The sequence below is a fragment of the Chionomys nivalis genome, chromosome 17 (genome assembly GCF_950005125.1).
Source record: "Chionomys nivalis chromosome 17, mChiNiv1.1, whole genome shotgun sequence".
In the NCBI taxonomy this organism is placed as follows: Eukaryota; Metazoa; Chordata; class Mammalia; order Rodentia; family Cricetidae; genus Chionomys; species Chionomys nivalis.
Genome location: NC_080102.1, coordinates 51,152,689 through 51,175,095, shown reverse-complemented (window position 1 = coordinate 51,175,095; position 22,407 = coordinate 51,152,689). Strand labels below are relative to the sequence as shown.

General features: G+C 40.4%; 1 protein-coding gene across 2 annotated transcripts; it reads left to right on the top strand.

The window, feature by feature from the left end:
* Nucleotides 1-1,805: 1,805 nt before the first annotated feature.
* On the top strand, nucleotides 1,806-12,836 carry Twf1 (twinfilin actin binding protein 1). 2 transcript variants are annotated; one of them, XM_057792530.1, is made up of 10 exons: nucleotides 1,806-1,939; nucleotides 3,281-3,358; nucleotides 5,158-5,336; nucleotides 6,101-6,196; nucleotides 7,099-7,203; nucleotides 7,955-7,975; nucleotides 9,047-9,172; nucleotides 9,423-9,573; nucleotides 9,733-9,854; nucleotides 10,881-12,836. In XM_057792530.1, exons 1-10 carry the CDS (start codon nucleotides 1,915-1,917, stop codon nucleotides 11,049-11,051), a joined length of 1,074 nt encoding a protein of 357 aa, XP_057648513.1. In that variant the 5' UTR covers nucleotides 1,806-1,914; the 3' UTR covers nucleotides 11,052-12,836. The 2 variants fall into 2 exon arrangements, with proteins under 2 accessions (XP_057648513.1, XP_057648514.1); XM_057792531.1 differs by lacking the exon at nucleotides 7,955-7,975.
* The last annotated feature ends 9,571 nt before the right edge of the window (nucleotides 12,837-22,407 follow it).

The window sequence follows — 22,407 nt, the reverse complement described above, 5'->3', positions numbered from 1 at the left end:
ATTTTTTTTTTTTTTTAAAAAAAAACAATGTCAGCTTCTGTAATCAACAGGACATGAATCAGCTAAAAACCCGCAAGGAAACTTGACAGTTTTCCCTTTGTGCAACACCACAGTTAAAACTGGTAAATCAGGATGAACCATTATGCCAGGAAGTACTTGCTGGAATGAAACACCTCCCAAAGAAGTCCCCAAAACTGAGATTGTACATGGCTAGTCTGTGCATAGGAGGATCTGATAAAGAAAGAGTTGAGATCACAAGTCCCAGAATGTAACACTCTTGTTTGCTGTGATCTTGCTGGCCCGTCTAGTGGCTTTTTTAAAATACACCATACTCAAAGAGAAATTCTGCCGGCTTGTCATTATTTTCTTTGCCCGAAGAGCATTTGCATGTTAGCATATTGTAATCTTATATATTTATTAGTTCAAGGCTCTAAAATCAGGACCTAGCTTTCTACTTAAGAGAAGTAGAAAACCCACATAAAAATAAATAATGGAATTAACTTTAATGGGGGAAATGCATGCTAATAAAAGCCTAAAATGAGAAAAAAAATTGACTACTATCTTCTGCTGTCTCCATACAAATTTATTCTGGGTAACTGTGAATACACATTTTACTTGAAACAATAAAGGGCTAGCCTAAAGCGAAGCTCTATTCATGATTTTCAGTGGTAGAACTGACCACAGAGGTCAGCTCAGTGGTTCGGTGACTTTATATTCAGTTCTTTGAGGAACCAGAACATGAACTATGAGCTCTCTCTCTCTCTCTCTCTCTCTCTCTCTCTCTCTCTCTCTCTCTCTCTCTTCTCTCTCTCTCTCTCTTTTCGAGACAGGGTGCTGAGAACCGAAATGCCCAGGAAGAGAGCCACCCTACATCTGCTAAAGACTCAGAAGGTTGCCTGATTGGCTAGAACCACCTGATTGTGTAGGACTGGGGTGTTGTAGGTCCTAAACCAAATTATCATGGACTATCCCGTTCACAGCCACTTCAGTGTCTTACCTAACATCCATTTTTGGAACCACCAGGGAAATCTTTTTGGAATGCTCAAACCACTTAGCTTCTACCACTTAAAAGTTAAAAATGTCATCAGGAAATCTCTGAGTCCACGTCCCCACCAAATATGTATTTTAGAGATACCTTGGTTTGCAATTTCCTTTTGTTCTGCTACTACAAAAAAAAAATTCATAAAATTGTTACCAAGTTGGAACAAGATGCTGGTGGGGGGGGGGGCAACTAAATTTGTGCACTCCTCCCCTGTAGCCACATGTTTGGTTTCAGAATAAACTATTTTATTTCTTTTTGAGGTGAGAGCTATGGTTTTGTGTGAATGACCAATTGAAAAGTGAACAGCTTAAAATTTAAATCACGGGGGAAATGATGAAGGACTCTACAGTCTTTAACATGGGCCAGGATTGGTCCTGAACCCCAGCTTGCTTATGCTATGCAAATGTTTAGCTGTTTTATCGGTCTCCTTAAAGTGCCCTTTTCTTTACAACAAAGGGTATGTCTTTTACTTACAAAAAGCATGTTTGGGGAATGGTCATTTCCCCTCTAAGAGTTTTTTGGCGGGGGTCGCTGTGCACACACGTGTAGAACCTTAACACGTCGCCTTACGAAGCTGCCTCATAAAGCTCAGCAGCAGAGGTCGGGGAGCGTGGGGCGGGGCCAGAGACGGGAGAGGCGGGACCAAAGTCTAGCGGGGCGGAGACTCTGACGGCATCTGAGAGTAGCCAGTGAAAGGACAGGAGGCGGGGCCATGGGCGGGGCCTATGCCTGTAGGCGAAGGCGACTGGTGCTGGGGGCGGGGCGGAGAGTCGCGGGCAGATGACGCGCAGGCGGAGCCGCTACTTCCTGGATCCGCCGGCCGGTGCCGCTGCCGCACCCTGCGCCGGAGCCGGGAACCTGCGGCCGCCGCCATGTCCCACCAGACCGGCATCCAAGGTAACGGCGCCACGGGGCAGGGGCTCCCGGGAGGCGGCGGGCCCGAGCGCTGGAGGCGCGGACGGCTTTGGAACCGCTCTGGGTGTGACGTCCCCGACCGTGTCCCTGGCGGCCCTGTGGGGCCGCCGCCACGTAACAGGCATTGGGTGCGGGAGAGCCGAGCCGTGTGGATCGGGACGGGGCCCGAGCCGAGGTCGACCTGGGCCAGCCGAGCGACTTTCCTCGGTTGCCCCCGTCAAGGAGATTGTTGCAGCACTCAGATCATTTGAAAAACAAACAAATCCCACAGCAGTAGGCTGCCTCCCAGACTCCCCGGATTGTCTCTCTCAGAACGGGAGCGCGCTTTCCTCTCGGAGATATCCTGAGTAGGAAGTGTTTTTCCATCTTTGGATGCTCCCCAGGCAGCTGAAATGCCTGGTCTGTGTGGCTGCACCTCATCACCCCGTGGAGACTGTTGAATGTGCAGTTACTTGTGTATCTTAACCCTCCTTTATTTCCTGGTTTGAAAATAGGCAACTTGGAAGTAATCATCTCCCCAGAATCAAATAATATATCCTGGAGTTATTTAACGAGTTGTAACATAAACTAGAGCACTTCCTGTAATAGTCAACTGAGTCTTTTCCCCCAGGTGACCAGTTAACAACTTGTTTTGTGTTTAAGGGTTTTTGACACCTCTTTCTTCCATACGCAGCCAGGCAAAAAATAGTCTCATTTCCAAAATCATGTCTGTTTTTTAACGTGTTAATTTTGACATTTAAATGTGTCATAATTATTAAGTTCGATGTTTGAGCCGTTTATCGTAAGACCTAAATAGGAGTCTTGCTGGGAATCAACACAAGAACGAAATGGAAGCAGAAGTGCATACACAAGGGATAGGCTAATTATTAAGTGTGTATTTGCTCAGTGACTACTACAGCTTTTTGAGAGATACAAGAAAGATATAAACACCATTAGATCTAGTGCATTTTACAAGCTTTTTCTTTATCGGAATATGAGACTTGATCCTGTTGTTTTTGACGGACAGATACGGGGAATGAAGGAGCTATCACAAACTTAAAATTGGACTATAGAGGCAACTTTCAACGTTTTCAAACATGAATTTGTCCATTATTAAGTTTGACTAAAAGTATTCACTACAGAATTCCGTAGATAAAATGTTGAGTTCATATACTTTTAAGATGCTAGTATTTATTTTTTAGTAATAGCCAATACCCATATTTTGTGCTTCTGTTTTATAATAAAGTGCTATATACTCTACATTTTTCTTTGTTTTGTGTAAAGAGCAAAATAAAGTACTTCTAAGTTAAAAATGGGTTTGTTTCTCTTTATCATTTTCCACAGCAAGTGACGATGTTAAAGAAATCTTTGCCAGAGCCAGAAACGGGAAATACAGACTTCTGAAAATATCTATTGAAAATGGTTAGTTAACATTTTAAGATACTATGTGCCCTTTGAGTGTTTGCTGTTGCAGTTTCAGATTTTCTTGTGTTATTAGTAATTTAAACTATTAATCAGCATGAAACAAGCTCAGATTTTCCCTTTCAGCCTGTTTTCCTTTTAAATTGTGCAGCTATTGGGGAAACCCCAGGTGTTTTCTGGTATGATAACTTCATCCATGACTCATGTTAGTTCTTCCCCTTCTAGAATGGAAATCAGTAACCATGCGGTACTATAAAACAAACAAAGCTAATTATTTCTGAGTTAATTCAGTAAAGTAAAAATATTTGGTGGGGGGGCGATGTCTGGTTGGACCCGAGAGTAATATTGCCATTTCTTGTTTGGAAACATTCTAAGAACATAGCAAATTATAAATTGACTCCTTAACAGCAATTGTGTGATCCGGAAAACTGAGTGACCACATCAGAATTAGATGAACTTTTAAAAACTTCATGTCCAAATGAATGTGCGGAAAACATCCCTGTGCTTTCTTAAATATCCGAGAATCTTTTGTTTTGGAAAAATAACTTGTTTTTTCATGAACTGGAAATAAATCAACTTTGTTTTTCATTTTTCTGCTTATTAAAATGTGAAACTAGTTTAGAATCTTACAATATTCAATAGGAGCAAATGTCTTCAAGGTAGCTAAAGTTGTGACTGTTGTTACTTCCTAAGTGACTAGTTAGTAAACAAAATAAGAAGATAAAATGTATCTTTTATTAAGATAAAATGTATCTTAAATTTGCACTTTTTCAGAAGAAAAATTTTATTTTCTAAATATTTTCCAGTTTTTTTTAATCTTGAGAAAAATGTTAAATTAGAAAATTTCAGAGACTTAAAAAATAAATGCCTACCTCTTTTATTAATGACTTAATACTTTATAATTTTCTCCAAACCAAATTTAACTTTTTAAATGTTACTGTTTTTCTGATGTTAAAACATCATTGGACTACTGTATGTCTTTTTTTCCCCCCCTGGGGTAACTGCATTTGGAAGTTTAATATACATGAGCAATTCCTTTTACTTAAATGCCTGTATAACATATGATGCTCTTTTGAGTTTTTAAGTTCACATAACCTGCATGTTGTTTTATTGCTCTTTATTTCTGGGATTTTTCTGATTTGTTTTATAGCCTGTGAATTATTTTTAAACATGAATAAAACGGGAAGAATGTTTTCATTTGACATTCACATGTTTGCACACTCTCTTTAGGGAAGATGCTGTGTGGTGCTATAGCACGCACCTGCCCATGTGTATACAAGTGATTCTGTGGAAAAATGACAACTCCCAGTTCTAGTAACTTTAAGGCCACATGTTAAATCCACAGTATTGTTGTCAAGTAGGAGCCAAAACTTGTTTTATAATTTCTTATAAACTGTAAAAAATTATGAAACAAGATATATTTATAAAATTTAAAAATTATAGTTTTGAGTAAAGTTCTATATATATATGCAAGGTTTTTATATATATGTAAATTTTATATAATTTTCAGCATAGATATTTTAACAAATAAAAATCTAATTGCCCTTTACTAACTCAGTTATAATTATTTTTATATTTATTCCTTATGTTATTTATATAAAATATTTTAACCATATTTTTTCTAAGATCTTTATATTTGTTCTTAGTAATGCCTCGGATCATAGTTACTTTGTATAATTCCACCTTTTCAATTTTTCTGGGACAATAGTGATAGGGAAATAACTCATTTTTCTCGTCTTCATCATATTATCACTTGATATTGCAGACCACTTATTTGTTTTAACATTTTCATTTCGTAGAACAGCTTGTGATTGGATCATGTAGTCAGCCTTCAGATTCCTGGGAGCAGGATTACGATTCCTTTGTTTTGCCTCTGCTGGAGGACAAGCAACCGTGCTATGTATTATTCAGGTTAGATTCTCAGAATGCCCAGGGATATGAATGGATATTCATTGCATGGTCTCCAGATCATTCTCATGTGAGTAATGTTTTGTAGTTTTTTTTAAACATTAAATACTAAGAAGATTTTTTCTAAAATATTTTCATGCTAAAAGAAGGATAAGAAGAAGCAATCATTTCCCATGAAGGGGTAATCTTGTCACAAAACAAAAGAGAGCTGCCAGTAGACTAAATAGATTAAAAGATGGAATTAGGGTGTAAATACAGCCCAGTGTTATAAAGAGTGTCAGATTTCTTATAAAAACCTGTTTGTTAATGCTATCTAGTATTCTCAAAAGATCACCCGTTTCAGTTCTTCCTTCTGGAAGAAATAGCAGATTTCATCCTTTAGAATTATGAAATTATTTCTGTCAATTGATAGTTACCCATGAGAGCTACTAAAGCTCTTTAATAATAAAACGTTTGTCTTTTCATCCCACTGTGCCCCATCTACTGGTATTTGCCATCAGCAATTCATGAATATTTGATTCCTAATTAGTAATGTTTGATAGTGTGAGTAAACTATCACTGTAAAGGTTATTTTATATTAATCCCCCCAATATTTTGAAATAGTATTTTAGTAATTTTTTTAGTATAAATTTAGTTTATTTTCTACTTTAAAAAAGTATCCTACATAATTTAAAATCTACCTTAATGGTCACTACCAATTTAGACACCTATGTTATAGTTGTTAGTGAGCAACATCCTTATTGGGTTAAGTACTTGAAGGTTTTAATTTATCATTGCTTTTTTTTTTTTGTAATGGTAATACTGCTGACATGTAAAACTTTCACAATTGTATAGGTTCGTCAAAAAATGTTGTATGCAGCAACAAGAGCAACTCTGAAAAAAGAATTTGGAGGTGGCCACATTAAAGATGAAGTATTTGGAACAGTAAAGGTGCAAAACTTATGTTTGTGTGTGTTTTTATGTGTTTCCAAAAACCCAAAAACCAAAACAGGAAACAAAACTGGTGAATCCAGGCATAGAGGCACACATCATTAATCCTTGCACTTGGGAGGCGTACTCTTTGGGTTTAGTACCAGCCTTGTGTACATTCTGAGTTCAGGACGGCCAGGGCTACAGTTTGAGACCCTATCTCAAGCACAAGAAGAGTATTGTTATTTCTCATGCTAATTCACTCGTATCTGTTGATACTGAGAATAAACACTACTGAGGTAGAAATTCTCAGAGGTATGGTAAACCGGTTAAGGTGATTGGAATACACTTTGAACAGCTGATTTATGCGTCCATTTCAGAAAATGATACGCTTTAGCCAAGAGAGGAGGCGCGTTTTCCTTCCCATTAGCCGTGAACTGGGCTGGCTTCTCAGCTTTCTCGCTCTCAGCCATCAAACCATCTTAGCTCCCTCACTCTCAGCCTTCCAAGAGCAAAATGCTCAGAAGCACACCTCTTTGAAGTACTTTTTTCTTACACGAATACTTCTGCAAATACTGTGTAAGTGATTTTAATATAGAATTAGAAACAGAATAAATTACTGAGAATAGCTATCAGCCAGTTTTCTATAGATGGCAAATTACATACACCCTGTAGGGTTGAGGCTGGAGATTAGTCACTATTTGATGATCAAACTTAAACAAAAGATTTAATGATTATAAACTTGAGGAAAAGGAGATACTTGTTAAAAGCTTTGAAACCTTCAAAATAGAAGATTAAAATAAGAGAGTAAAATTTCTTATGCTGTGTATTATCACTTAATTTTTTTCAATTTTGTTTTTCTTAATGTAGCTTCACTTTGGTTTTATTTCTGGAATAATAATAATTTATTTCTTTGCTCACAGGAAGATGTATCATTACATGGATATAAAAAGTATTTGCTGTCCCAGTCTTCGCCTGCCCCACTGACGGCAGCAGAGGAGGAATTACGGCAGATTAAAATCAATGAGGTAAGTTATAACTTGAAAGCTTTCAGGTTTCATGTGTGTCACAGTACCGTGTGCTGAATGAATAGACACGAAGGTAGCTGAAATTCGGATGTTGGATCGGTTAGGATTATTTAGTTTAGGGATGGATCTATGTGCTTAATGTGTTTTCAGAAAAAAAAAGTAAAACATTTCATATTAACTATAGCCCTTCGTAAAGGGCTGTCCCCAAAATATACTTGTTAAAGCAGACACTTCCTGCTAGAAGCTCTGTGCCGTGAGTACTTTTTAAAGGGAGAAATGTGTTACTCATTGATTGCAAAGAGTTTTATATTTAGTACAACCTCATAAAGAAAATTTTTAAAAAATGTATTACTTCAGAGGTTAGTGTTTGCTAAAGAGGATAAAATTAAATGCTTGAGGTCACTTAAATGGACTTCAATTTCTGTGAACTTGGAGACGTAGATGGAGGTGGGGTATTTGTTAAGCATACTGAGGCCAGTAAATTTGGAGACAAGATTTTAATATTTTTTGCAGCCGTCTTAGTTGACTTTCGTAACTACTTTCTTTCTACTGAAACTTTACAAAGCATAAGTGTCCCAAACTACTTGTCTTCATACAAGGCCAACTAGTCTGGAAATGGCTCAGTACCCTTAACATGAAGTTGATGGCAAGGATATAGCATGTATTTTAAGCTAAGGTTAGTTGAGTAGGGCTTTTTATGTGACTTTTTTTTTCTACAAGTTTGAAAGTTTGTTTTATTCCTTGCAATCAGAGCCCAGAGGATCATATTGGGGTATGCACTTGCATATGTTCTGTGATGTTTTCATTATCCAGTACCATGCCGTAGAATCTCCATTCATTTTTTTTAAGTAGTTTGTATTTGACTTTTTGTTGCAATATTGCAAATGAGGCCCTTACGAGCTGTCATTTATCAAGTAGAAAAACCGTAAACATGTACTTGGAAAGCTTTCTTGAAGTATCCTCTCATCCACACACAAGCTGTTTAGTAAAGAAAGCCATACTTCTGGGGCACGTGCGGCTGTAGCTTATTGAGCTGTGTGGTTTGCCTGTGTCCTGTGTCCTCATTTCAGTTCAGTGCATGGTGTTTGTGTCACATTTTATGTTCAGTAGAACAGTAAAATCTATGCGTACTGTATAGAAGTCAGAACTTCTAGCAAGAAAAGTTGGCGTTTAAAGAGGTAGCCTGATGACACTTTAGAAGAGTTAACTGTCGCTACTTGGACCTGTGCTAGGCTCAGTGAAGGAAACTCCAAAGTCCTGAAACTGCTCATTCGAGGCTCCTTCCCAATATTTCATACCAGTGTGTCACACGCTCTTCTGCATGTCCACAGTGTGAGAAATTATATGCCTTCTAAGTTTAAAATGTTTTAAGAATTTGAATGAAAGGGTGAGATTTAATATTTTTTAAAGTGGCGTTTTCTGCTTTTTGCCCTCAGGCACCTCTGTGCTGTGGGATAATGCACTTGTACCCTGTAAAGATTTGTCACTCATATTGGTTTAATAAAACGCCGATTGGCCAGTAGTCAGGCAGGAAGTATAGGCAGGGTGACCAACTGGAAGAATTCTGGGAAGAGGAAAGACAGAGATGCAGTCAACATCCAGACACTGAGGAAGAATGATGAGAATGCCTTACTGAGAAAAAATACCAAGCCATTTGGCTAAACATAGATGAGAATTATAGGTTAATTTAAGTTGTAAGAGCTAGTTATGAATAAACCTGAGCAATAGGCCAAGCAGTTTATCATTAATATAAGCCTCTATTTATTTATTTGAAATTGAACAGTTGCGGGGACAGGCGGGGCAGAAACGAAAGTTTTAACCGTCAATTCTATCTGTGTCTTAGGTACAGACTGATGTGGGTGTAGACACAAAGCATCAGACACTACAAGGAGTGGCGTTTCCTATTTCTCGAGATGCTTTCCATGCTTTGGAAAAACTGAGCAACAAAGAACTCAACTATGTACAGTTGGTAAGATGGCTGTAAAGTAGCTGTTCTTTTTGGTAAATTACGGCTTGTATAATTCCTATTTTTAATGAATTGTTTTTTTACTAACTTTTTGCTTTTAAGGCAGGGTGTCATTGTTTATTCATTTTTTTATTTAAATCGCAAGTACTATGTATGTATGAAAAAGTCAGCTAGTCCACACCTGAGCATCATCTTTGTCTTCTAAGTTAACTTGTATTTTACCTGTTTAATAAATGTTGTTTATTTTTGGTAGGAAATAGATATAAAAAATGAAACAATAATTTTGGCCAACACAACAAATACAGAACTAAAAGATTTGCCAAAGAGGATTCCCAAGGATTCAGCCCGTTACCACTTCTTTCTGTATAAGCATTCTCATGAAGGAGACTACTTAGAGTCCATAGGTATGTGACACATTGTCTTCAGCACAGTGCCTTCCCTTTGCCTACCATGCTTCAGTACCATGGTCTTATGTATTTCTTGCCGGGGTTTATTTGAAGTTTTAGGAGGCTTATAGACTTGCTTTAAGTGATAGTCCTAATTGTTGTTATTTTACCGTACAGTTTTTATTTATTCAATGCCTGGATACACGTGCAGCATAAGAGAGCGGATGCTGTATTCCAGCTGCAAGAGCCCTCTGCTAGAAATCGTGGAGAGACAGTTACAGATGGACATAATCAGAAAGGTAGACTTCACTCTCTAAGAGTCTTGTGGTTTTTTGGGTATTTTGTGCCATTGTTATCAATAAAAACGTTCAGTTTCATGGTTCTCACCCTAAGTCCTTAGAACCTGCTGAGTGCCTGGGGGTGATCTGTCATGGTCTCCTCCCCGCCCCACCCCCACCCGCTCTTTGGAGATCTGTACTAGCTAGTATGGGAGCTATAGGCTACACACGGCTATTTTAAGTGTAAAGTTGAATAAAATATATAATTCAAAATATATAATTCAGTTTCTTTTTTTTTTTTAAATTCAGTTTCTTAATAGCACTGGTAATTGCACATGCTCGTTGGCCATGTGTAGCATTAGGAGTACAACATATACAGAACATTCTGTCAGTTTACCAAGTGGGGTGCTGCTGCCAGATCTCCATATGTTCTTAGATGCAGGTGGCCATAAGGAAAGACTTACAAATTGCTGTTGTTGGGATGCGGAGCCTCAAGCAACTCTAGATTCTGTGGGTCTCGCTGTGCACGAGGCACTTTCAGAAGGGTTAGCTGACACTACAGAAGATCAGACAGTAAATATCTTAGGCTTTGCCACGTGGGTCTCTTTTGCATTTTTGTTGTTTGTAAAGTCCCTTAAAGTGTGAAATGTTCTTAAGTTGGGTGGGAGATTTGGTCTGTAGGCCATCGTTGGCCTGCCCCTGTTGCGGGTGATTCCAAGTATCCCAAAGATGAAAGAGCTGGTGTTTGAGTATAGAAAACAGAGCAGCCAGGGGGTCCAGTGCTCACTTCTGTATAGCTGAGATGTAAGAGGAGCAGTGAGAGGCACTGAGAAGGGGACTGTGTCTGACTGTGCTTATACGACTGCTGTAGCGCATTGCCGAGAAGGGTGGAAGGGAAGCTTCACGGTCTTGGATTTCTCTCCTGCAGAAGGTGTGTGGCACGCTCATGTGTAACATCCATACCTGCGAGCTGGTTCATCGCTGGTATTAGGTTCTGAATGTTCCCTGTTTTATATGGTTTCTCACTACTAATTTCCTCTCTTACAGATTGAGATAGACAATGGGGATGAACTGACTGCAGACTTCCTTTATGACGAAGTACATCCTAAGCAACATGCACATAAGCAGAGCTTCGCTAAACCTAAAGGTCCTGCAGGAAAGAGAGGGATCCGGAGACTGATTAGGGGTCCAGCAGAAGCAGAAGCCACTACTGATTAAGATTGGTTTATGAAGTGTCGCAATATAGTTTTGTAAAATTCCAGCTTTTAGTACACGGAGAACTGAAATCATTCCATGTTGATATAGTTGGGAGGAAAATTGTACTTTTTGAAAAATAGCACTTTTCACTTCTATGTATTTTTTAAATGAATGCTATAGAAGACTCATGATTTCTATTTTTTAGTTACTCTAGACAAGGCTTCAACATAGTCGTGTTTGGTTTTGTTACACTGTTTTCCTAGCGTGTTGATTCCACACTTTCACAGCCTCTCCAATATTTTACATAGGCGAGCCAGCTCCAGAACGCCTGAGGACTTGCTGTTTAGTGCTCTGCAGTGAGGTCTGAGTTTCCCTGAGATACTCGCTTCTCAATGAGTGTGTTCAGGAGCCTAGGAAAGGCAGGAAACCTCATCCTCTGAGAGCTCTGCTCACACTGGGATTGTCTGCAGCGCTGAGGGACAGCAGTGCTTCCTAGTTGACCTTTTGTTTTTAATAGCATTAAAATTTCAGAAAATCAGTTCCTTCTGAAGCTTTAAGGTACCAGAATCTTGCAGGGTTTCTGATGGCACTGAAAGGCTACACTTGTAAGGTCTTTGCGGAGCTTTCGAAATGTCCGTTTCCAAAGTGACTCCTTCGGAAGTACTGTGAAGCCAGGCGTCCATGTTCAGATCGAAGTCCAAGTATCATTCAAAAGGAAACAAAACTAAAGTGAAAACTGTTTTTTCTGTTTTTTCCCCTTGGAAACCATGTGTCTTAAAGCAAATTGTCTTACTACTTGGGAGCAAGTATTCAGATCTGAGATTATCAATTCCTTGTGCTTAACAGGTTAATCCAGATAATACTTAGCTTAAGAATCTTATTTCAGTTAATAACTTCTGTCAAAACATATTTTCTGAAGCTTTGTATTTTCAGTTACAATCTAAAGATTTTGAGCCTCAGAGTTCTTTGATACTTGAAGTAGAGGGAGTTAAAACACTTCATTTTTAATCTGTTAAACCTGCTGCAGAGCCATAACTTGGAGGAGTTTTGAAATGGACTGTGGTATTCAGGATTTGGAAGTCCTTGACCTGAACTTCATGCTGCAGAAGATAAATGTCAGGAATGCACATTTCATGGTTGGAATTTGAAGCGCTCATTGCAAAGCCTTATTATCGGAGATAAGACATGCGCCTTTCAGAAATTCAGTTGTAATCACAGAAACCATATGAGATGAGTTATGGACTGATGGCGTTTTTAAAAATAGATTTGAGCATTTGTGTGTTTTGTTTGTTTACAAATATTTAGGCTTTACTATTTAATTATGCAGAACAATTGACAGTAATGTTGCACTTGTTTACTAGAGGTAAACTTTTAGTTTTGTGTGTGCACACGTAGTCACAGATGCCCACAGATTGCTGCGGTGAGAGTCCTGGAGCCATGTTGCAGACCTTCTCCAAACGCTGCCATTTTCAAGCAGAGGGAGTCCTATCATGAAGATCCAGTCAGTGGTGACTGTTCTGAAGCATTGGTGTGCAGTTATGCTCTGAATTCCTTACACTACATCAAAGTAAATGCACATTCCAGAATATAGATGTGATCGTGTAACCTTACTAATGATTAAACCAATGATTGCTGAGAATCAGTTATGCATTTGTTTTAGGGTATAACTCATTGTTTACAGTATGTTTTAGGTGACAATAGATGTGAATAACATTCCCAATAAATTTATATAGCAGTGAAAAATTACATGTCTTCTGTGGACATTTTATAAGTGCATTTTATATCAATAAAACTTTTTCTCTTTGAGTTGTCTATGTTGGTTTTATAATACATTTTAAATGTTTGGATTATTTTGCACAGTCCAATACCTGAAGTTTTTTTTTTTTATGTGATCATTTCATTAGCCTGCTTAAATTCAAAGGAGATTTTAAGTAGTTGGAAACTACTTAATAATAATATAGATTAAACTTGTCCTGTAGAAATGTAACAGTGATGAAAATGTTGAATTTCCTCCATGATAAAAGCACCATATAGAGGGACTGGTGCATGTCTAAACTTCCAGCATGTTCCAGAGCAGCCTGAGCTACATAGACCTTGTCTCTCCCACCACACACATACACATCCCAGTTCCAGGACAATAGGTGTCCAGTGTGCATGGTGCATTTAAAGAACTGTGTATTTCTCAACTCTAGAGTCTGGGAAGTTCAAGATCAAGGGGCTAGCACTGCTCATGTGAAAGTGACTGGTGCGTTTTTACTCTAGGCATATCAGTGTGAAATCTTTTCTCATTGGGTGTGTTACACAATAGATGTTCTTAGTAGCAGTTTTTTGGGGGGAAGCATTTTAAAGAGATGATTTAGAAACAGGCCAGTGAGATGGTTTACCAGGTAAATGCACTTTCCACCAATCCCAACAAGATTGATTCCCCAGGACCCACAGTGTGGAAAGAGAATTCACTCCAAGTGGTCCTCTGAGCTGTTTGTGCACTGTGGAATGCATTCTCACACACTAAATGAAAAGTCCTGCAAAGAATTCTTTATTTGAAAAACTAAGACACATTGCCCACGGTATGCACTGTGAGTATATGTACTCATTTCCTTCATATATACAGTGTAAGCGCTGGGTTCATTTTCTGTCCTGGACTCCAGAGGTTCTGCTGAAGAGAATGGGCTTAATCAAATAGCTCTACATGTTATTGACAGGAACACTTTACCTTAATGGCATTGTGGCTTCTCTCAGTTCATCAGAAACTGATGATTTGTAGTGGTTATGACAGTGGCATGATCTCAACAAGAAAGTCTCGGCTGTCTGCTGGCTTCCGCATGATGTGGCTCAAGACTTTCTACTTTCCTTGGTCTGTTAACTCTGCCTCCTTGGCTGCTCCCAAATGTCCACAAACTATGAACTCAGTAACATCCTCACCCTGGATCACTCTGACCTGTTAATGCATGCCCCTTCCCTTGACCAATGCAGCTCTTTATCCTCACCTGGGATCACTAACCTGCTAATGCATGCCCCTTTCCTTGTCCACTGCAGCTCTCTTCATCCTCACCCGGGACCACTAACCTGTTAATTCATGCCCCTTTCTTTGACCAATGCAGCTCTCTTGACGTTTAGTCTCCTCTGACCTTCTCGTCTTTATTTTTCTTATAGCACCTAGGCAGTGTGTCAGGATTGTATCATTGTCATGAAATATCTGAGAGGAAATAGTGAGGGAAGATACAAGGGTCTTTCTGGCACAAGGGCATCCTGGCAGTTGGAGGCTAAGGAATACCGCAAAGTCACATCATGCAACCAATCTCACAGAGATTAGGGAGAGCAGAATGGCAGCTGCCTCTGCATGGGAAGAGAGACTGCAGAGAGCTTGGGGTGGAGCAGTTTTTATAGGGTCTTTGGAGCATGCGGAACATTTGCAGCAGAAACATTTGCAGATGAGCTAGTGGAAAAGTACAGTGCAGCCAGAGCCGTGCTTGGAGGATAACTGAAACATTTGGCTCTTAAGGCTGAGTCACAGGGGTGGAGATTTCCAAGTCTTAAGCTGGGGGTAGGCCAGGGGCAGGGTAAATTTCCACTGGCCTGCTACCCTACAAAAGATCATTTTGGCTCAGGGTTTCAGAGTGTTCAGTCTGTGGTCACTAAAGCATCATTGTCACTCGGTTTGAGAGTCAGGACACTATAACCTTTGTTGCAAAGGTTCATCTCACTGTGGCCAGGAAGCAAAGAGAAGGGAGTAACAGTTTCATAAGACCAAAACTCATATTAACCCTTTCTTGAGCAGCAACTTATCAGTGGCAGCATCACTAAAGATGTTTCTCCCCCTACTAGAAATGATTAAATTTCCTATAGATAGGAAGGGTGGGGCCTTGTCACCCCTCCCCTCTATATAATAGTATATATAATAGTATACTATTAACTGATTGCAAGTTCTCAGGAGAGGTAGGACCCCATGACTCTATTTGTCTTCCATGACAACACTGACAGGCCTGATTTGTGTGGGTCTTCTGCAGGTAACCACAACTGTTGTGAGTTCTAGAGCGTCCATGGGCTGGGAAGATGGCTCAGGAGGCAAAGGTGCTAGCCACATAAACCTGACACTAGAGTTCACTAGCTGGAACCCGCTCAAAAAGGAAGATGCAGTGGCACCCATAATTCTGGCTCTCCTATGGCAAAGTGGGAGACAGGAACAGAAGACTCAAGAACAGAAGACTCGGGAACAGAAGACCCAGAGACTCAAGTGCAGCAGCAACAGCAGCAGGAGGAGAGATAAAGGAGCAAGAGGAGGAGGAGGAACAACCAAAGAGACCTTGTCTCAATAAGGTTGAAGGCAAGAACATATTCCTGAAATGCTCTCTGACTTCCACACACACCATGGCACACTCACACAACATACACACATACACACACACTGATTTTTAAAGTACACACAAATACAAAGGCTGTGTCATCAGACTCCCCCGCATCCTCCGCCTCCTACATTCCTTCCACTCCTTGCGTGATGTGCTCCCTGATCCTTGAAGGGGTGATGTAGGCGTGCCATTCATTCATGAAGGGTTGTGCATTCGATAGCTGCTCTCATCAGCCTAACCAGTTGTGAATCTCTATAGTTACTGCTGACCATTGAAAAGGAATCATCTCCGGCCAAAGCTGGTGACAGCAATAAAACATTGGCATAAACGTAATGCTTAGAAAGCAATTTGAAGGGATGTTATGACTGTATAACAACATTGGTAGCTTCCCCAGTCGGGCCTCCCCAGCCACAGGCCATTGACTAGGTTTACAGTACCGTCTTTAAATGTCCCTTCTGTTCAGCTGGCCTCAACTCTACTCAAAGTGGTTGATTACTTGTATAGCTGTCTCCTCCATAACTGAAACATTTCATCTTGCAGTAAGTTTCCTTAAGCCAGAAGGCAACAACTCAAAATAACTTAAGGAAGTCCCTGAAACTGACAGGATTTACTAGGTTTCTCCTTCCCAAGAGTAAATAATAAAGACTGGTGAGAGACACTTTCAGAGAAGTCAAACTGCAAAAAAGACTCCGAGACAAGTCCTGTTTCCTAGAAGAAGCAGAAACCAGCCGAGGTGCCTAGATGAGCTCAAACCAACCCAGTCACTTCGAAAGGATACTCTCCAACCTGCTGAGTTGCCTGTAGACGGTGCAGTCTGCTTCAAGTTACCTATGAGTTGCCACCCATGCTGTGGTGGGCTTTTGAGATGCAGCAGTTTTTTGAGTCATTTCTGTTTCTATAAGTAACCCCAATGAAACCCATTTGTTTACCAAGTTGGGCTTCGATGGTGAAAGGACATCAGACACAAGACATCCTAAGACCAAGTTCTCAGTACAAAGATGTATTTGCCCCAGAGGAACAAACAGCAGGAGAATAAGAGATGGGAGACAGAGAATGAGGGAGGTAGGGAAAGGAATGGAGAGGGGAAGGGACATTTGTCCCTGAGGGATAGAGACAGGCAAGACAGATATGGTCCATAGGCAAATGACATTTTATAAAAGGAAAAGGGGAACACCTGTTAGGAATGAGCTGGTTGATTTTGGTTATTTTAATTGGGTGAGCCAAAACAGAGTTTTTGCTTGCTTTACTTCAATGCTTTGATAGGTGGACCTGGTGATCCGCCTCAGGAGGAAGAAGTGGCCAAATGAGGGAATAGACCTTGGTGGCCAACTTTAAGAATGTAGTCGAACAGTTTAGTAAGGCAGAGGGAATGGCGGAAGGGCAAGGCCTTCCAGAGTCATGCTTGGGCCTACTAGAGCTCCTCAGATGGCATCCATGCTATAGTCTGTGAGAGGCTCCCCGCTTGGGGTGAGTAGATGTGTGTGTACCTTGTCCCAGGAGAAGTCTGTCACACAGCATTGCTCTGCAGTGGGAGGCTGCTTGTTGGTGCCCACCGCCCGGCTAGTTCAGACCCAAAATAATCACACGGAAACTGTATTAATTAAATCACTGCCTGGTCCATTAGTTCTAGCTTCTTATTGGCTAACTCTTACATATTAATTTAACCCATTTCTATTAATCTGTGTATCGCCTTGTGGCTGTGGCTTACCGGCTAAAGATCTGGCATCTGTCTCCAGTAGGGCTACATGGCTTCTCTCTGACTCTGCCCTTCTTCTTCCCAGAATTCAGTTTAGTTTTCCCCACCTAGCTAAGTTCTGCCCTGCTATAGATCCAAAGCAGTTTGTTTGTTTGTTTGTTTGTTTCTTTTTCTTTTTTTGTTTTTCGAGACAGTTTCTCTGTAGCTTTGGAGCCTGTCCTGGAACTAGCTCTTGTAGCCCAGGCTAGTCTTGAATTCACCAAGATCCGCCTGCCTCTGCCTCCCAAGTGCTGCGATTAAAGGCGTGTGTCACCACTGCCCAGACCAAAGCAGTTTCTTTATTCATTAATGGTAATCACAGCATACAGAGGGAAATCCCACATCATTATTCCATAACAAATATGCACATACTACTTAGTGACTGGGTAGCATAATGCACAAGAGCTGCATCTAATAAGACAGCTGATGTCAATTCTCTCTCTGCAGGCAAGACTTGCTGTGAGTTCCCGCTTAACTTCTCTGTATCCAGTGAGCAGAATATGTGAGGTCATCAGCAGTAGGGGGTCTTACCATCTAGTTCTGGGGAGTATTTAGTGGGGCAATTTCTGAATTGTTTAGGGGTCTCAGAGCCTCTGGTCCAAAAACTTAGAGGAAGGTAGCCCAACACTGGCAGTGGGATTCCCATTTAACTTTATGGCTTCCAAGAGAAGCTTTTTTTCCACCCACACAGGCTACCACCACTCAAACTCATTTATTTTTATTTTGTAATTATATTGCCAAGTATCAGATTTACTTAGGATGCTTTCTGACAACTTACTTTTGATTGACTCTTTTCCCTGCATCCTAACCCATCCCCCTGCCCCCATCCTACTTAAATGCTCTCAATTCCAATAGCTCTCTTCCTCTTTGTTTTAACCATGTGTGTGCGTATATGGGAATATGGGTGCATGTAAGTGCAGTGTCTGTGAAGGCCAGAAGAAAGTGTCAGATCCCTTGGAGCTAGAGTTACAGGCAGTTGTGAGTTGCCCAACACAGGTGCTGGGAATCAAGCTCAGGTCCTCTGAAGAGAGCTGTGCACAGCCTCTCCTGCTGAGCCATCTTTCCACTCATTTCCCCTCACCTTAAATGTGCTTACCACTCTCCCCTTCCCAACCTGAAATCCACATTCCCTGTCCCCTTGTGGACTCCTGGCTAATTTCCTGGGTTCTATCCACATGCCCAAATAAGTGCAAACATAGGAAAATAAGAAAGTACAACCCAGCTAGGAGAGAAAATATTGAATATCTTTCCAAGCCAAAACTATCTCAATATACTTTCTATTCATATCCATTTTCCTATAGATTTCATTTTGTCATTGTATCTGAAAAAAATGCCATGTTTTCATTAATCCGTTCATCTATCAATGACATCTCGTCTGAATATATTTCTTTGATATTGTGAAGGAAGCTATGACAAACAGGGATACACAAGTATTTTTAAACCCTTTAGGTGTACACCCAGGACTGGCAAACCTGAGTCACATGGTAATTCTAATTTTAGTTTTTTGTGACATCACCATATTGATTTCCATGGTGACTGCACCAGTTTACACTCCTACCAACAATGAATAAGGGCTCCCTTTTCTCTGCATCCTTGCCAGCATTTCTTGTCATATATCAGATAAGATATATATTTACCATTCTAACTGGCATGAGATAGAATCTCAAGGAGTTTTAATTTGCGTTTCCCAGACAACCAAGGATATTGAATGTGTCTTACAAAAATTATTAGCCATCTGTTCTTCGTTTTGGAAAGTACCTATTTAGTTCCTTAGCCTTTTATTTATTTGGTATCTGTGTGTGTACATGTGCCATGGAATGTGTACAGATGTCAGAGGACAACCTGAAGGAGTTGGGTCTCTTCTCCCACCATGTGGATCCCAGGGATCAAACCTCAGCTCTTAGCCTCAGTCTTAAGCACACTTTTCAGCTGAACTAGCTCATTGATACAGAGAATTTTGCATCAATGTCGGTCAAGAAGATTCATCCTCAGTCTGTTTTTGTTTTTGTTGTTGTTTCTTTATCTGGTTTTGACATCAGGGCATTAGTGGCTCTATAATAAGATTTTGGAAGCACTGCATGCGTTGCTATTTCATGAAATAATTTTGGAAGGATTTATGCTGGTCTTTAAAAGTTTATAGTGAGTGTGACTTAACTCCAGCAGCTTCAGCATCATTGCTTGTTATAGATCTATTTTAAATATTTATCTTATTTTGCTTTAATTTTGAGAGAGCATATGTGTGACTGTTTGAAAAAAAAAATGGCCACAAAAGGGAATGGCACTGTTAGGAGGTGTGACCTTGTTGGAGTAGGTGTGGTCTTGTTATATCACAGTGTACCATGGCAGAGGCCTCTTTCCGGCTTCATATATCCTCAGTCCACACCCAGTGAGAAAGTTCAGTTCCTGTTGCCTTTGGGTCCTGATGTAGAATTCTCCAGCATCATATCTGCCTGAATGTTGAAAACTGGCATAACATACTTCAGCTGCAATGCTCCCCACCTTTTAAAGTAAAGTTCTCTTGGATTTGTTTTCCTTACTTGACTTTTTAAATTTTCATTTTTAAATGTATGTATGTATGTATGTATGTATGTATGTATGTATTTTAAATGATTTATTTATTTTTATTTGATGTACACTGATGTTTTGCTTGCATGTAGGTCTGTGTGAGGGTGTCGGATCCCCTGGAACTTGAGTTATAGGTAGTTGTGAGCTGCCATGTGGGTGCTGGGAATTGAACCTTGGTCCTCTAGAAGAACACCCAGTGCTTTTAACTGCTGAGCCATCTCTTCGGCCCCTAAATGTATTTATTTTTAAGTGCATGCCCTCACGTGCATGAGTGCGTGCACACACATGCCTGTATGTGCATATGTGCATGTGAATTCCATTTCCTCAGGCTGCAGTGTTACCACAGGGATGACATGCATCCCCATCTGCAATAGGCTCGTGGGGCTAGGGCTGAGTCCTGGTGCCTGGGCTGGCCTAGGGCCCAGAGGAAGCACAACCATGTCACACCTGCTATCATCCCACACATCTGATTGTCTCTGGGCTAAGCTGTGCCTAGTTGTTGCCTCTCTATTGGCTACACTGGGCTACTGAGGGGTCTCTAGGTTGGGTAAACACTTTCCACGCACGGAAAATTGCCTCCCAGGAGAGGAGTGTGCATAGCTTATTCTGGTTGGGGGTGAATATCTAATTCCCATCCTGGGGACAAACAGTCCTTTTCATTTACATTGCTGACATTTATATATTTATTAAGCTTTTGTTTCAGGCCTTTGAGCCTTCCAGAGGCTCTATTGAATTTTACTATCATTTTTTTCCCCTTAGGAACTTTGTCTTGACACTAATCTGGCCTCAAATTTGCTTTCCAGTTCCCACACCGATCCCTTTGTCTGATTTCTTTTAATCATATTTCTTGATTGCTTTATTAGTTTATGAGCTTGTTTACATATTAGTCTACACTGTTCAGACTTACAGGGGTGCTTTTTCCTAATAAAGGACACATGCCACAATGAGCTCATTGGAGCCACTAGAGACTGTACTAGTCCCAAGGTAACTGCTAAATCAGCCTCTGTTAAATCTCCTGGTCCTATCTGATACAACAGACTGGGTATGCAACACTGCCTTTCTCATGCGTGATTATTTCCACATGTCCCTTCCTCTATTGTCCTCTAGTTCACAGTAGTCAGGGGACCCCCAGCTGGAGAAAGCTAGGTATCTATGATAGTTCCTGTGGGTCACCCACCAGAAAGTGATTTCCCTCATATTGTCTCGGATTATGTCTTAGTTGGGGTTTCTATTGCCGAGAAGAGACACTATGACCACAGCAGCCCTCATAAAGGAAAATGCTTAATGGGGCTAACTTACACTTCAAAGGTTGAGTCCATGGTGGTATCATGGTGAGAAGCAGGGAGGCATTCAGACAGACATAGTGCTGGAGAAGCTGAGAGTTCTACAACTTGACCCACGGGCAGCAGGAGACTGACTATGTGCCACACTTGCGTAGCTTGAGTATATGAAACTTCAAAGCTACCCTACAGTGATACACTTCCTCCAATAAAGCCACACCTACTTTAACAAGGCCACACCTCCTAGTAGTGCCACTCCCTATGGGCCAAGCATTCAAATGCACAAATTTATGCAGGCCATACCTATTCATACCCCCATAGATCATACAACTTTTGTCTTAAAGCAGGATTGTGTGGTAATATTAGTTTTTCTGCTTCCACAACACTAGGTTAATTCCATTTACTCTCTTGTCCTATAGCTTTAAGAGCTAAGTTATCATGTAAAAGTCTCCTCCAAGTCAAACAGTTCAATGGCACAATATTTCATGATTATCATACTGGGTCATTATTTAGGCCCCTGTACACTTCCTCTGTATTAAAGATCATGCATGAGGGATATTTCCCATTACTTCCTCCTTCTCATTGACAAATTCTCCCCATGGATTCCAAGAGTGGGGATCACAGGGAGGACTATTCAGCATACATGTAATTTGTACTCTAAGTCCTCCATATGAAATGGCAAGTTAGCAGCCCATCTCGCATCAGCTTGAATGCATTAATAAATTCAATTATCAACAACATGTTGGTGTTGCATTAAGGACAGAAATCAATACAGCACTTCCCTTTGGTGTCATTTAACCAACAGTGAGCCCATGAATTCTACGAATTCTCTACTTTGCTCTCCTGTATCTTCCGTCATCCTTGTCTGTCTGTTTTATGATTCTGAATCTGTGTCTGTCTAAATGCCATCTTGTGAATCTGTCCCTTTTTTATGGCTGTATATCTGTGTTTATGTAGCTATCCCTAACAAAGGGCTGAATAGAACAGAGAGTATTACACAGGGGAAAGAATGGGGGACACTTTACAGATTTTTTTTTTTAACAAGGGTGGTGTGGGAAGTCCTTCTGTATATGTGTTGCTTTTATTGGCTAATGAATAAAGAACTCTTGGCCAATGGCTTAAGAGAACATAGCCAGGCTGGAAGGGATATATATATATATATATATATATATATATATATATATATATGAGAGAGAGAGAGAGAGAAAGAGTAGGTGGAGTCAGTGAGATGCCATGAAGCTGCCAGCTAGAACCTTGCTGGTAGGCCACAAGACTTGTGGCAAAACACAAAATAATGGAAATGGGTTAATACTAGATGTAAGAGCTTGCTAGCAATATGCTTAAGTGATTGGCCAAGCAGTGATTTAAATAATATAGTTTCTGAGTGATTATTTCCAGTCTGGGCAGTTGGGAATGAACAATCAGCCTCCCCCAACACAAGGAATCAAGTC